Here is an 11774-nt window from a genome sequence, read left to right as displayed (position 1 = left end):
ACAATCTCACGCCCATAGAAAACTCCACTCTAGCATCCACTGAATTCAAACTGCTCAACCCGATTATACTATGGCTATGTATTTTTCTTATGAAAGGTAACGAAAATAATGTCCGGGATCTGGAATCGAAATCTATTCGCATGCCAATCAATGAAAAAATGTGAAGATTAATCTTAAATTTTCTCGTAAATTGTTGCATAGATAGATCTCACAAAAACAAAATAGATTATGTGTGTTTTCAGCACTAGTTTGAAAACATAATTGAGTTTAGTTATTAATTTTGACCGAAGGAGGACAACAAAAAAACGACTGTACTATAAAGGAACTTTTTGTCATTAGTCAAAATAGGTATCAAGTCTTAACATAATGTCTCCTAATATTTTCCGAGGTTGGAATAGCCATAGAATTTTATATTTGCCTTATTGAGAGTGTAGTGACGGCAGAAAATAAATGGGATCAGCAGCAAGTTTTTAGGACTTTCAGACAATTTTTACAAAAAAAAACAGCTCCGAGGAAGAGTTGGTGAACAAAAATTAATACCAAGGTTGACGGATCTTGGACCCAATTTAGTCTGCTAGACGGTATTAGAAGGGAAACCAACAAAATCTGCTTTTGATTGATAGTCTGTGAATGAATGAAAATTTACAGTTCAGAAGTCAGGGGGCAGCATCTGAAAGGGGTAGTCATCGCGTAACAAGCAAGCCCTTCAAGCTGAAAAGATAAATTGCGTACAACTTCAAAAAAAGCTGTTAAACGATAGGATCACAGAGAATGAAGGCAACAAATTCGCAACAAAATTTTGAGATGAGCTCTATTCTAGAACATCTTCTCTTGCTTTAAACAAAAAGTTCAACATTTTTCTAAAGCTGGGACACCAAATGGGTAGAAGAACAACCCAACTGAAATCAGATAAAAACAAAACCGAAAAATTACTTATAGAGGATAAAACTGTCCTACAGAACATGCATAAATTGACCTCTGATGAAAAAATTTTATAATCAAGAAGAAAATTTTGGACTGTGACTTGGGAGTATATAACAATAAAAAAACAAGACAACAAAAAAGAGCAATTAGGTTCGGGTGCCAATAGTAAAATAATAGGACTGAAAATCTAGACTGAGATTTGTAAAATTCACTTATGTTCAAACATTAGACCTCTCGGAGCTTATGATGGAGATCAATTGATGGTACTGTGTTAGGCATCTTGTGACTTTGAGCAGAACGGAAACAGACACACACAAAAGCAAATAGAAGTTGTGCAGTCGGAGAAACCTTTTGGACAACTGAGATGCGGTCTGGCACCCCGACAAAGTGTGAACAACATAACAATCTAACAGTCAGCAGCTAAGAATGGATAGAAAGCTGATGCAAAATTCATTCCAGATTCAGAGGCAAGGTTCAGAAAAGCATCCTCAAAACAAATTCAATGGAAAGATGGAACAGCTCTTAAGACAGAAAATAAAGAATGCCTACAGCCAAGAGTAGTCTCAATGCGTCAGCAGTGGTGTGGCGGAGAGAAACAGTAGCGGCGAATTGAGACTCTGTGCGGAACTCAAAGTTCGAATTAACGGCAAAGTCATAGATGAGGTCTAGCTAGTTGCAGACATGCAAACATCGTACCATAATCTACAGGCGGACTCTTACTTATGTGAAAGGGACTTGACAAATGCCTACTATTAGAAAAAAGTTGCATAATCAACATGTCCCAGGGACTACTCAAGGTGTATAGATTATTAGAGGGGGCAAAGAGTTTGTCTTCTATCTTCCAAAATTGAATTCATTCAACGCCGAAAGGAGACAAGGGAGCTGCTATCCTTCTCGACAAAACGTTGAATTATGATACTAACAGAGGGCAGTTGAACAAAACAATTTTAGGAGTCAAGAGTTGACCCTTTGAGAAAACGCTTGCATTAATTGAGAAAAATCTAATGGAGAACACCTGAGTAGTGTTAGGTTGTTGCAATCATCCATATTTACCAGCTAGCAACAATTGCCCCTTTTCGTTTTGAGAGCTAGTAAAATTTTATGCAGGAACGATTACCGATTTTGCTACTATAACAGCACAACCGACTAAAGTACATAGATGTAGTGGTTTCTCATGGGGCAAAATACAACAGAAAACTTCAAACGCTTCAAAAAGTAATTCATTGATACTACGAACACATTTGAAAAAGCAATTGTCCTGGTTCTTTTAATAGAGTATGCAGCAGACGAAGAATTGTCAAACTCAGCAAGGGCACAAATATTAGGACGAACCATTTTTCTTATTGATTCTGACATCGACTTGAAATACACACCATAGAAGAAGGTACCTCACACACAATGCTATGAGTAGCACGGACTAGGACGAAGACCACTCAGAGAACAATCCAGTCTGCTATGCATTTATCAAATATCCCATCACAAAGATTTACTGACCCTGTGTGAAATGAAACATAACTCGACATAAACGGACTGTTTCAAGAGGTGATGAAACGAATCAAAAGCAGAAATCTACAAAACTGCTCAGAAGCAGAGAATAGATTTGAACAAAAACGAGATGCCTTAACTGTACACAATTGGACATCTTTTGGAGGCATTGTTCTTTTCATTCCACCTAAATTACGGGAAAAACCGTTTTGGCAAAAACAGCATACGATACATTTTGGGAAAATTTCAGCAAAAACATCTGTTGAAATGATAACTTGGTGGTCTGGCATTAGTCAAGACGTTTAATAAGTTGTAATTAAGCGTCTGATGAGCAGGCCTAGTTTGGGAAACAATTTTAAATACAACTTACAACTTACCTGACAGACTTCAACATTGAGACAGTTAAATGTGATTGAATTCTAAATTTGCTTTGGAATTATCATGATCTTATTGACCTCTTAATCCTATGTAGTCTCATGTTAAGTTCTCCCACCAGTAAGAACCTGAATCTCATATGAGCTGACCTCAAGCTGCTCATTTTGGTTGTAACACCGCCACGTTTTTCTTTCAAGAAAAGTAACAAAACTCTAAAATTACGTTTGGCATTCGGATCCATTCGAATGTCAACTTAATCAATTTTTTTTACCCGTGACAAAGACCACGACAAATAGAATAGGAAGAATGCTGACTTATTCATTGTAACAAAACCAAAAATCCTATTACTATGCAACAATCGCCTCAAAAAAGATCACATTTTTTTGAACGAAAGTTGTTCGGTCATTGTGTCAGATTAGCATTTCACTTTCTCCAAGTGAAAAATGATGTGGCTAGAATGAGTAAAATGAGAGGAATAAATAGAAAAATTTTCATCAAAACCATGCAAATTTTTTGAATAAGATTTTTGAGCAAAAACGTATAAACGCAATTGTAAAAGTAGTTCATTGGAATAGTTCAATGGATTTCGATTAATTTTTATAGTCGAACTGTTTAAATACTCCACTGGCTGAATTTGGGCTGTACGTCAAATTCAAGCAACCATCTGGATTCAAAAACAACAGAGAATTGAGAAGAGAAATAGGGGAAAAAAACAAAAATTACTGAAAAAAATTTGGGAAAACTGTTGTTTTGTGTCCCATAATTTACCCATAATTCATCCAAATTTTTTCGGATATCACAGTTGTTTTTCAGTCATTTCAATTTTGAAAAACAAACAGGGCGCCATTTAGCACATGTCTAATTTCCAATAGATCCAAAAATAACAAATCTCCAACGATGAGCAGACTTCATCAGATTTCTTTTGAAGAGCGCTAAAAAGACTCACTGGTGTCCCGAATGTTGGGGACAGAGCAAATCAGCACTGAATGAGTTTGAAGCCATTCTGCGTTTGTGGATTGTTCATGTCCCAAATTAAACTGGCTAGTGTTGACTTTCAATCAAAATAAACTGCTTGAACACTAGTATGTCAAGCTAAACTGCCACTTAACAGACTTGCTTTTTCTTCGATTCGAACTTCCGCGTGCGTACATTTAAATTTTAATTTGCGTAGCAAGCCGCAACCAACCACTTAACTTGGCTTTGTAGAAGTTGCCTACAAACCAGCTTAAGTATAAAGATCTTGTTTACTACTGTAAAATTTGCCAGTTATAAGCTACAAAAGTATGACAATCTTCCATTCAGAGTTAATTTGGTGCTTGCGTAATTTTTCAGATTATAAAAGATAAATTTAGACTGGGTGAACTCAAAGACCTCAAATGCTCCGAGACTCAGTTCCGGGATATCGTCCATAGTCGCCCATGTTTTTTGAGGTATATCAACTTTGAAGAAAATCTGCATAAGGTTTGTTGATGGCGTAACCACGCATTTTCCCGAAGAAGTCTCAATCTTGCTTATCACAATTTAAAATCTCCAATAATCCACATAAAAATTGAAATGCATTTAATTTGCATACTTTTGCCAAATTACTATTGTATGATTAGTTCTGCGTACATCTATACGTGTCAAATCTTGGCTGAGAAATGTCCGGATGCCCAGCCTTGGCGAGTCTCATTGTTTGACGAAAAAACGCGATCTGCAATGACTTGTTAACCTAGGATGTGTATTTCAGTAGAGACGTACAAATCAATGCTTGAAACTCTTCGACATTTCTATCATATAAGCTTACTGTCAAAGAACAAAGAGACAAATAACATAATTTAGGAATTCAATAAAAATCTTTAAAAATGAGGCATGCATGCAAAATAACAGAAATTACTTAAAATTTATCAGATTGTCCAGAAATCAGTTTTTGGAACAAATTTTGTGAACAAGTTTTCGGAAAAATTGATCTCGGGAACTGATCTTCCTAGGGCTGAAGGAAAATTTGTTTTACTGACTGGAGACTAAAACATACATTTCCTTAAATTAAAACATACAACAAACATTTCCTTAAAGTATATAGATTTTTTTCAAATGATCTTAAATAACCCATCATTTTTACTGCTACAAAAATGACTAAGCCATCTTCAACTCCAATTGATTACATAATAACAGAAGATTATGAAACAAGAATAGTAGCAGATACAATTTTGACAAGTGATCAATTGCCAACATTCACAGCTCTTGGGTCTCAGATGCTACATCCAAAAACAAAAAAAAAACATTTTTTTCACAAACAGAAGAGACAAGTGATATGATAATACCAGAATTTCGAAGAATTTTTGAAAGGTAATTAGCACTACATGCTCCAATTAAAAATTGTTAGAAAAGGCAAACAAAAATTTCTGCATCAAGAAAACGTCTACGTTAGGAAACGAAAAAAACGAGTTTCTAGGCTTAGGGATAATGAATCCAAGAACGATCTACTCCGTTTAAAAAGAAATCACCTTCTCTGTGGTTTCATGGAATTCATTAATGAATTACAGATTTTAAACTTTGGAAGTTTTCATTGGCATGCAATGAACAAACATAACTTCTCCTAAGACTCCACCGAAAACGTATTTTACTTTCTGATGTAAAACAAAACCAAGGCACCATTAGATTCTTAAAAAGTAAGTAAATCACGTGGTTGTTCAAACACACCTCGATGGACAAACAAGATGCTAAAGCGTTGCTAGCGGAAACAATTTGTTGTCTCATAAATCAGTTTATTACAAAGGAAAAATTTTCTGATTACCTGAAAAAACCTGCCAGAGTAACCCTCTTCTTGAGAATACAAAAACCCGAAAACTCACTCAACTATAGATATATTTCCTCACTTCCCCATAGTGAAAAACTTTTCAAAAGCATTTGTTTTGCACATAACAGACTTTTTAGAAAGGGAACATTTACTGTCTGTCAATCAGTTTAACATAGTTAAACAAGGAATCCAAAGCAAAATTTTGAAAAACAAATCACAGGACCCAAAATCAACCATATGCAAGATGCCAATGAAAACATTTGATTTTCGTTACTATTCACACTGTAGCTTTTAAAGCTGTACATTAAAAATTGCGAGAAGTTTCGGGCTCGCTTTTACTAATTCAAGGTCCAGTTCTTAAAAAAAATGAATCAATGTTTTTTTCTTCAATTTTTTTTAATAATGCTTTACATAGCCCCTTCACCATTGCATTTTATTCTGATGTGCATTAGGGGCCAATAGCAATGTTTTTCTTGGTACAAAAGCATTCGACCTTATATACGAACGTAATACGAATGTTTTTTTTACCCCGGCTACAACGAGTGGGAGGATCCTTGGTCATCAAAAGCTTTATTCACAAACTACTGAAGCCTACGAAAATCTTTTTTGGGACAGGTTCCGTTCAGAGTGATTGCCAAATTTGAGTATTCTGCAAAAGAGGCGATCTACAACAAAAAAATCTCAAAGAAGGTGTATTCGGTTTGTTGATCGACGATTGTGTGAACATAGGAAATTATAAGCTGGGTCGAGTTAGGGAGACCATTGAAATGTCTGGCGGTGTGATTTGATCTGTGAAAGTTCAAATGAATGATGTAGTCTACAAAAGAACAGTAGAGAAACGCGCTCTTGTACCACTGAACGGAAAAGACGTTCAGAAAGAGATTATTTACTGTCTGTCAATCAGTTTGGTTAAAGAAAACGATTTTCAAGAGCTGAAGCTATCGTAATTTCTACAGATCAAACAACATTAGAAATCAAAATTAGAAAAAGATGATACACTGACCGGAGAAATTAATCGAAACTTTTGAGCAACAATCGAGCCGATGAATAAAAACTCGTTTTAAGAGGAGAAAATACGATCAGCCAACAGATATCAGAAATTTTAAACAAACTTTTATCATTTTCTTTTCTAAAGCATGGTTACCCGGGTCGAGGTGTCACCGCTAAAAATCGCTAAAAGATGTAAGATTTGCGGTGAATTTGAGCAAAAGTGTAAGATTTGCGTTCAATGCGATGAATGCGGTGAAAAAAAACTTTTTAAGCGGTGAAAAATTTTTTTTCAGCGCTTAAGCGGTGAAAGAAAACTTTTCACCGCTACAAGCAGGATGCGGTGAAAAAAAAATTTTCACCGCTACCAGCAGAATGTGGTGAAAAAAAATTCTCACCGCTACAAGCAGGATGCGGTGAAAAAAAAATTTTCACCGCTACCAGCAGAATGTGGTGAAAAAAAATTCTCACCGCTACCAGCAGAATGCGGTGAAAAAAAAAATTTCACCGCTAAAATTGCAAATCTTACAAATATTCACCGCGCTAATTTCAACGCTTATCTTATATTCACAGGAAATATCATTGAAGTAAGTGACAGATTGTGCAGTGGATTACGAAGTTGGTGACACGCATGAGGTAGAGGTTCGAACCCTATTACGTCCGTCTTTTTTGTAAGAATTCCGTTGAATGCGGTGAAAAAAAAATTTTCACCGCAAAATTCAACGCAATTCTTACAAAAATTCACCGCTTTCAGCGCATTCAACGCTAAAAGATGCGGGCGCTTTGCGGTGAAAAAAAGTTTTTTTTCACCGCTATTCACCGCTAATCTTACATTATTTTTTGTCAAAACCTCGACCCGGGTAAGCAAAATACTTCTGTCACTTACTCAGCACCGATTTTCCAGCACGTAAGAATGATTAACGTATACTGAAATTTGTAATAACTTTAGGATGAAAAGTTAACTGCAGAAGTGTAACATCCAGACAGATTTGAAACCGCTAGAAGGAACTGGTGGTGTAAATCTTTCCTTGTCATAAGTAGGAGAGCAGCCGTTACAATCAGTTTGGTATCCTAGTCAGTTGTGTTTCAGTATTATCGTTTCCAGTGTGTTTTCGTGGCACATACAGTGGGACGGACAAGCATGGCTTCAAACAGGTGTGTTGTGTTGGATCACTCTGCAATGCAACCAGCCTATCCATCACTAACCTCAATGTCCTCATCAACACACTTTTGACCTCTACCCTATGCTACCTTCTCTCACGCAACACTAATCTCAGCTTCTGACCTGCAAGCATGGTCAGCACCGATCAAGACACCAACGGAAACTTTTAAAAATTTCCAAATTAATTATGAATTAGTAAATTTTTGATTAAATTTTATTTTGGTTTCTCACGTTTTTCCAATGTATGTATTCTTCTAAATCAGGTTTTCATTGATAATTGAGGATAAGTACTTTGCTTGTGATTAAAGTTTTAAAAGTTTTTTTTCAAAGTTTTTTTGAAATAAATGTTTTTGAAAACCAAAAAACCGTTTGAAACCAAATATTTAGCTAAATTTTGAAAAACAAAAGAAATAAATTAAAACTAAAGCTTGAAAATCTGCAAGAAAGGGCGGTATTACAGCTGGTTTTATTCACAAATCGTTTCACGTTATAACTAGGCTGCTTTACTGCAATTAATGGTCTTCAGGTTAAATAACAGAAATCAATCCAAAGTTATATCATTTCTTGATAAGCAAATCAAGTGGGAAGGAAGCAAACTCAACACGAAAATTTGAAACTTCTGATCTGAAGTTGAAATCGAGCATATAATCAGGTGCTTCGTTAAAATCAACCAATCAAAAAATGTGAAAAAAGTTTCTTGTATGACTTCTTTTTGCAGCAAGCTATAAGTTATCTAACACTTAATTTCTAGAAAATTCAGAACTAATAGATTATTGGGGTTATAAGCTGTGTTCCAATGTTCCATTGTGTCCCAATTTTAACCCTGAACCAGCACATTTCAAAAGTAAAAATTAAATCCAGTTCTGAGATATTGCATCTACAAACATTTTAAGTTTCTTTATGTGCAGTTTTTCTTATTCATCATGGTTAATTTAAGGTCATAGAGTTCGCTCATGCTTAATCTATCCTGTACAGTCTAAAAAATACTCAAACCCCAAAATTAAGTCTTAGCAGACCCCAAATTAGGTCTCATAAACCTTCGTTTTTGTAAGTATTGTCTCACCCAACGAGCGGGGAGACGACAAATAATTTTCAAGAGTTCAATGAAGATTGAAAAGAGAAGAATTTTGAAATTTAAGGAGAACAAAACTGATATTATAGAGAGCGATTGAGAAGAAGGAAGAACTCTTCAACAAAACAAACACTTCCTTATTTGAACTTTTTATGAGCAAAAACTTTTGATTCCGAATCAAAGTTTGATATTAAAGTTTTGTATTAATTTAATGAGTTTCTCAGCAGAATAAAACAAACTTTTGTAGCTTATAACTGGTAATAACTATTGTTGTACACGCTCATTTTGCTTCAGCTAGTTTGTAGGCAATAACCACAAAGCCCATTTAGCTTAGTGGGTGGGTGTCCGGAATATGAGCCGACGTTAAAATCAGCCGAATAAGTCAAAAGAAGGAAAATTAGAAGAACTAATTGCATGAGATAATTGCAGTAATCAAACATAAGTGTGACTTGCAATTACCCAACTTGCTCACACTGGATATTAACGCATTTGGCCATGCCTCGTGGGCCACTGCCAAACATCAGCGGCCTATGGGACTATATCAAAAATATCAAGAACGAACCTGTTATTCTCACAATAACATTTGCGCGTTCTCAAATCTGATTGGTTGATATCTCATTTTTGGCTAATATTCCAGTCGGCCAAAACTCTTTTCGGCAAATAGTCACAGCACCAGCTTAGTGGTTACGACTTGCTACGCAAATAAAATGTTACAAGTACCCACGTCGAATTTCGAATCGCATATAAACCAGACCTTGCTGGCGGGAGTTAAGCTGAAATACCTTTTCATCAGTAACTTTTCTCAAAAAAGAAGACTAGCCAGTGTAATTTGGGACTTGACCAGAGTATTGACCATCCAGTAGAACAGAATATCTCTCGACTAATTTAGCGCTGATTTGATCTGCCATCAACATCCGGGTAGACAGTAATCAGGACTAAAACACTGGCCATAGAATGAGATGTGATACGGAGATTGGTGGCAAAGAAAATCAGAGTTGAATCAGTCTAAAGACATTTTGTTTCTTAGAACGTCAAGTACTCTGTTCATGTCAAAATTTACATTGGGCAGTCTGATTTTTGAGTAAAATTTGTTTATGAAAAATGTTTGGCATAACACCTGCCAACAACTTCCGCAGGTGTTCCAGATGCAATTCGAACTTCGGCTTGCATACCTTTGACATTTAATTTGCGTAGCAAGTCGTAAGCACTGAGCTAAATTGACTTTGGATTAATTGCCTACAACCCAGATTAAGTATAAATAGTGTGTAGACTACTATATTAGTTACCACTTATAACTAAGCAATAGCTAAGATGTAGCTTTATTCTGCTATTTTGGGGTATGAAACTATAAAGGATGAGTTTATTATGGTCAAACTCTATGAATTCTGTTATAGCTGAGTCTATACAACTTGCGTGGGAAAATACATCAGCAAAAAACTGAGACAGGGAAAATTCTTTTATATCAATTTCCATTAGTCAACGTAAAAAGGCCAGTTTTAGTTATAGTTACTAGTACAGTCAGAGTCACTTGATGTGGCAAAAAGGGGGGAAATAAAATTAGCAGCAAAAAAAGACTTGACACTATTAATGTTATCAAGCCTCTTTCTAAATATAGCTCGGAAAAATATTGCAAAATCAAACAGACTTGAGCAGTAAATAGCGTGTTACTGTGTCTTGTGTTTTAAATTTTTTTTAGCAGTAGATCGTTACAGTGTCTTGTTTTGAAAATTATTCTTGAGCAGTATGTTATTTGTTACTGTGTCCTGTATCTGAGATAAATTTGAGCGGCAATTCAACTGTTACGAGCCCCAATTGCTGTTATTTCAAATCCGTGGTACAGAACGCATACCCAACATACGTTTAAGGTTAAATACTTTTGCATAAACAAGTATTAGACATATACTTTGTCTTCATTCTGCTTCCCTCATTATACAAAAAGAGATCCCTTATTGTGGGATCTGTAGCAACCAAGTCCGATTCAATACTGGAAAAAATTAAGATCAACAGATAGTCATTAATGGAAATTGTAATGCAACGGTAAGAACATAGCAGATATACAGTTACAAAAACGAAATCCAAAAATATATATATCCCGACAGATTTTGAACCGCTGAAACAAACTGGCCATTGTAAAACTTTCCTCGTCGCAACCGACTGGGAGAGCAGCTGTTACATTTGGTCCACCAAACCGGACAATGGAAGACAAACTGTTTTGTACCCGAGACTATTAGTAAAGAACAAAGTCGCTGCCTAAACTACGAAACAAAGTGACTCAATCACGGAGTCGCAGCAGCTTGGAAAGGTAGCAGGTTCAGAGCAGCTTAGCGCAACTTCAAGCAAAAACGGGAGAACGGTACGACATATTAAACAACGGTGATTGGCCAAGCAAATTCAGAACAATCTATCAACAGATACAAGCAATTGACAACCAACTTCAACAGCTTTGTGGAAAACGAAGTGATTTAATTTTGTTTAGCAATCATAAATTAGAACAACAAGAGTGACTCAATTAGAACAACAAAATTAGAAACAAAGTGACTCAATCACGGAGTCGCAGCAGCTTGGAAAGGTAGCAGGTTCAGAGCAGCTTAGCGCAACTTCAAGCAAAAACGGGAGAAGGGTACGACATATTAAACAACGGTGATTGGCCAAGCAAATTCAGAACAATCTATCAACAGATACAAGCAATTGACAACCAACTTCAACAGCTTTGTGGAAAACGAAGTGATTTAATTTTGTTTAGCAATCATAAATTAGAACAACAAGAGTTCTTTAACAGCATAAATAACGATTTGTTATCATATAATCACGGACAGAAAGTTATGTCATATCAACAAAGTCATTCACCTGTTCTCGCGTCTGACGCAGAAACACCAGCAAGTCATTTTTTGCCCATAGATCAAACTCGTTCTCTGAGAAGGAAACGACAACATGAGCCAGGCAAGAGCAACACCGTTTCACGAAACGGACAAACAAACAATCAAGATATA

At 35.9% G+C, this 11774-nt stretch overlaps 1 protein-coding gene across 3 annotated transcripts in view; it reads left to right on the top strand.

Annotated features, from left to right (window-relative positions):
• LOC142335243 (uncharacterized) overlaps positions 1-7942 on the top strand; it is a 39092-nt gene extending 31150 nt beyond the window's left edge. For all 3 annotated transcript variants that reach the window (XM_075383659.1, XM_075383661.1, XM_075383660.1), the window contains one exon: positions 7641-7942. In XM_075383659.1, the coding sequence (XP_075239774.1) occupies positions 7641-7834 (194 nt within the window). In that variant the 3' untranslated portion in view covers positions 7835-7942. The remainder of the gene's footprint in view (positions 1-7640) is intronic.
• The last annotated feature ends 3832 nt before the right edge of the window (positions 7943-11774 follow it).

The sequence above is a fragment of the Convolutriloba macropyga genome, chromosome 2, assembly GCF_964194025.1.
Source record: "Convolutriloba macropyga chromosome 2, txConMacr16.3, whole genome shotgun sequence".
NCBI lineage: Eukaryota > Metazoa > Xenacoelomorpha > Acoela > Convolutidae > Convolutriloba > Convolutriloba macropyga.
Note: the sequence above shows the minus strand (reverse complement) of the source record. Positions and strands in the feature narration are given on the sequence as shown.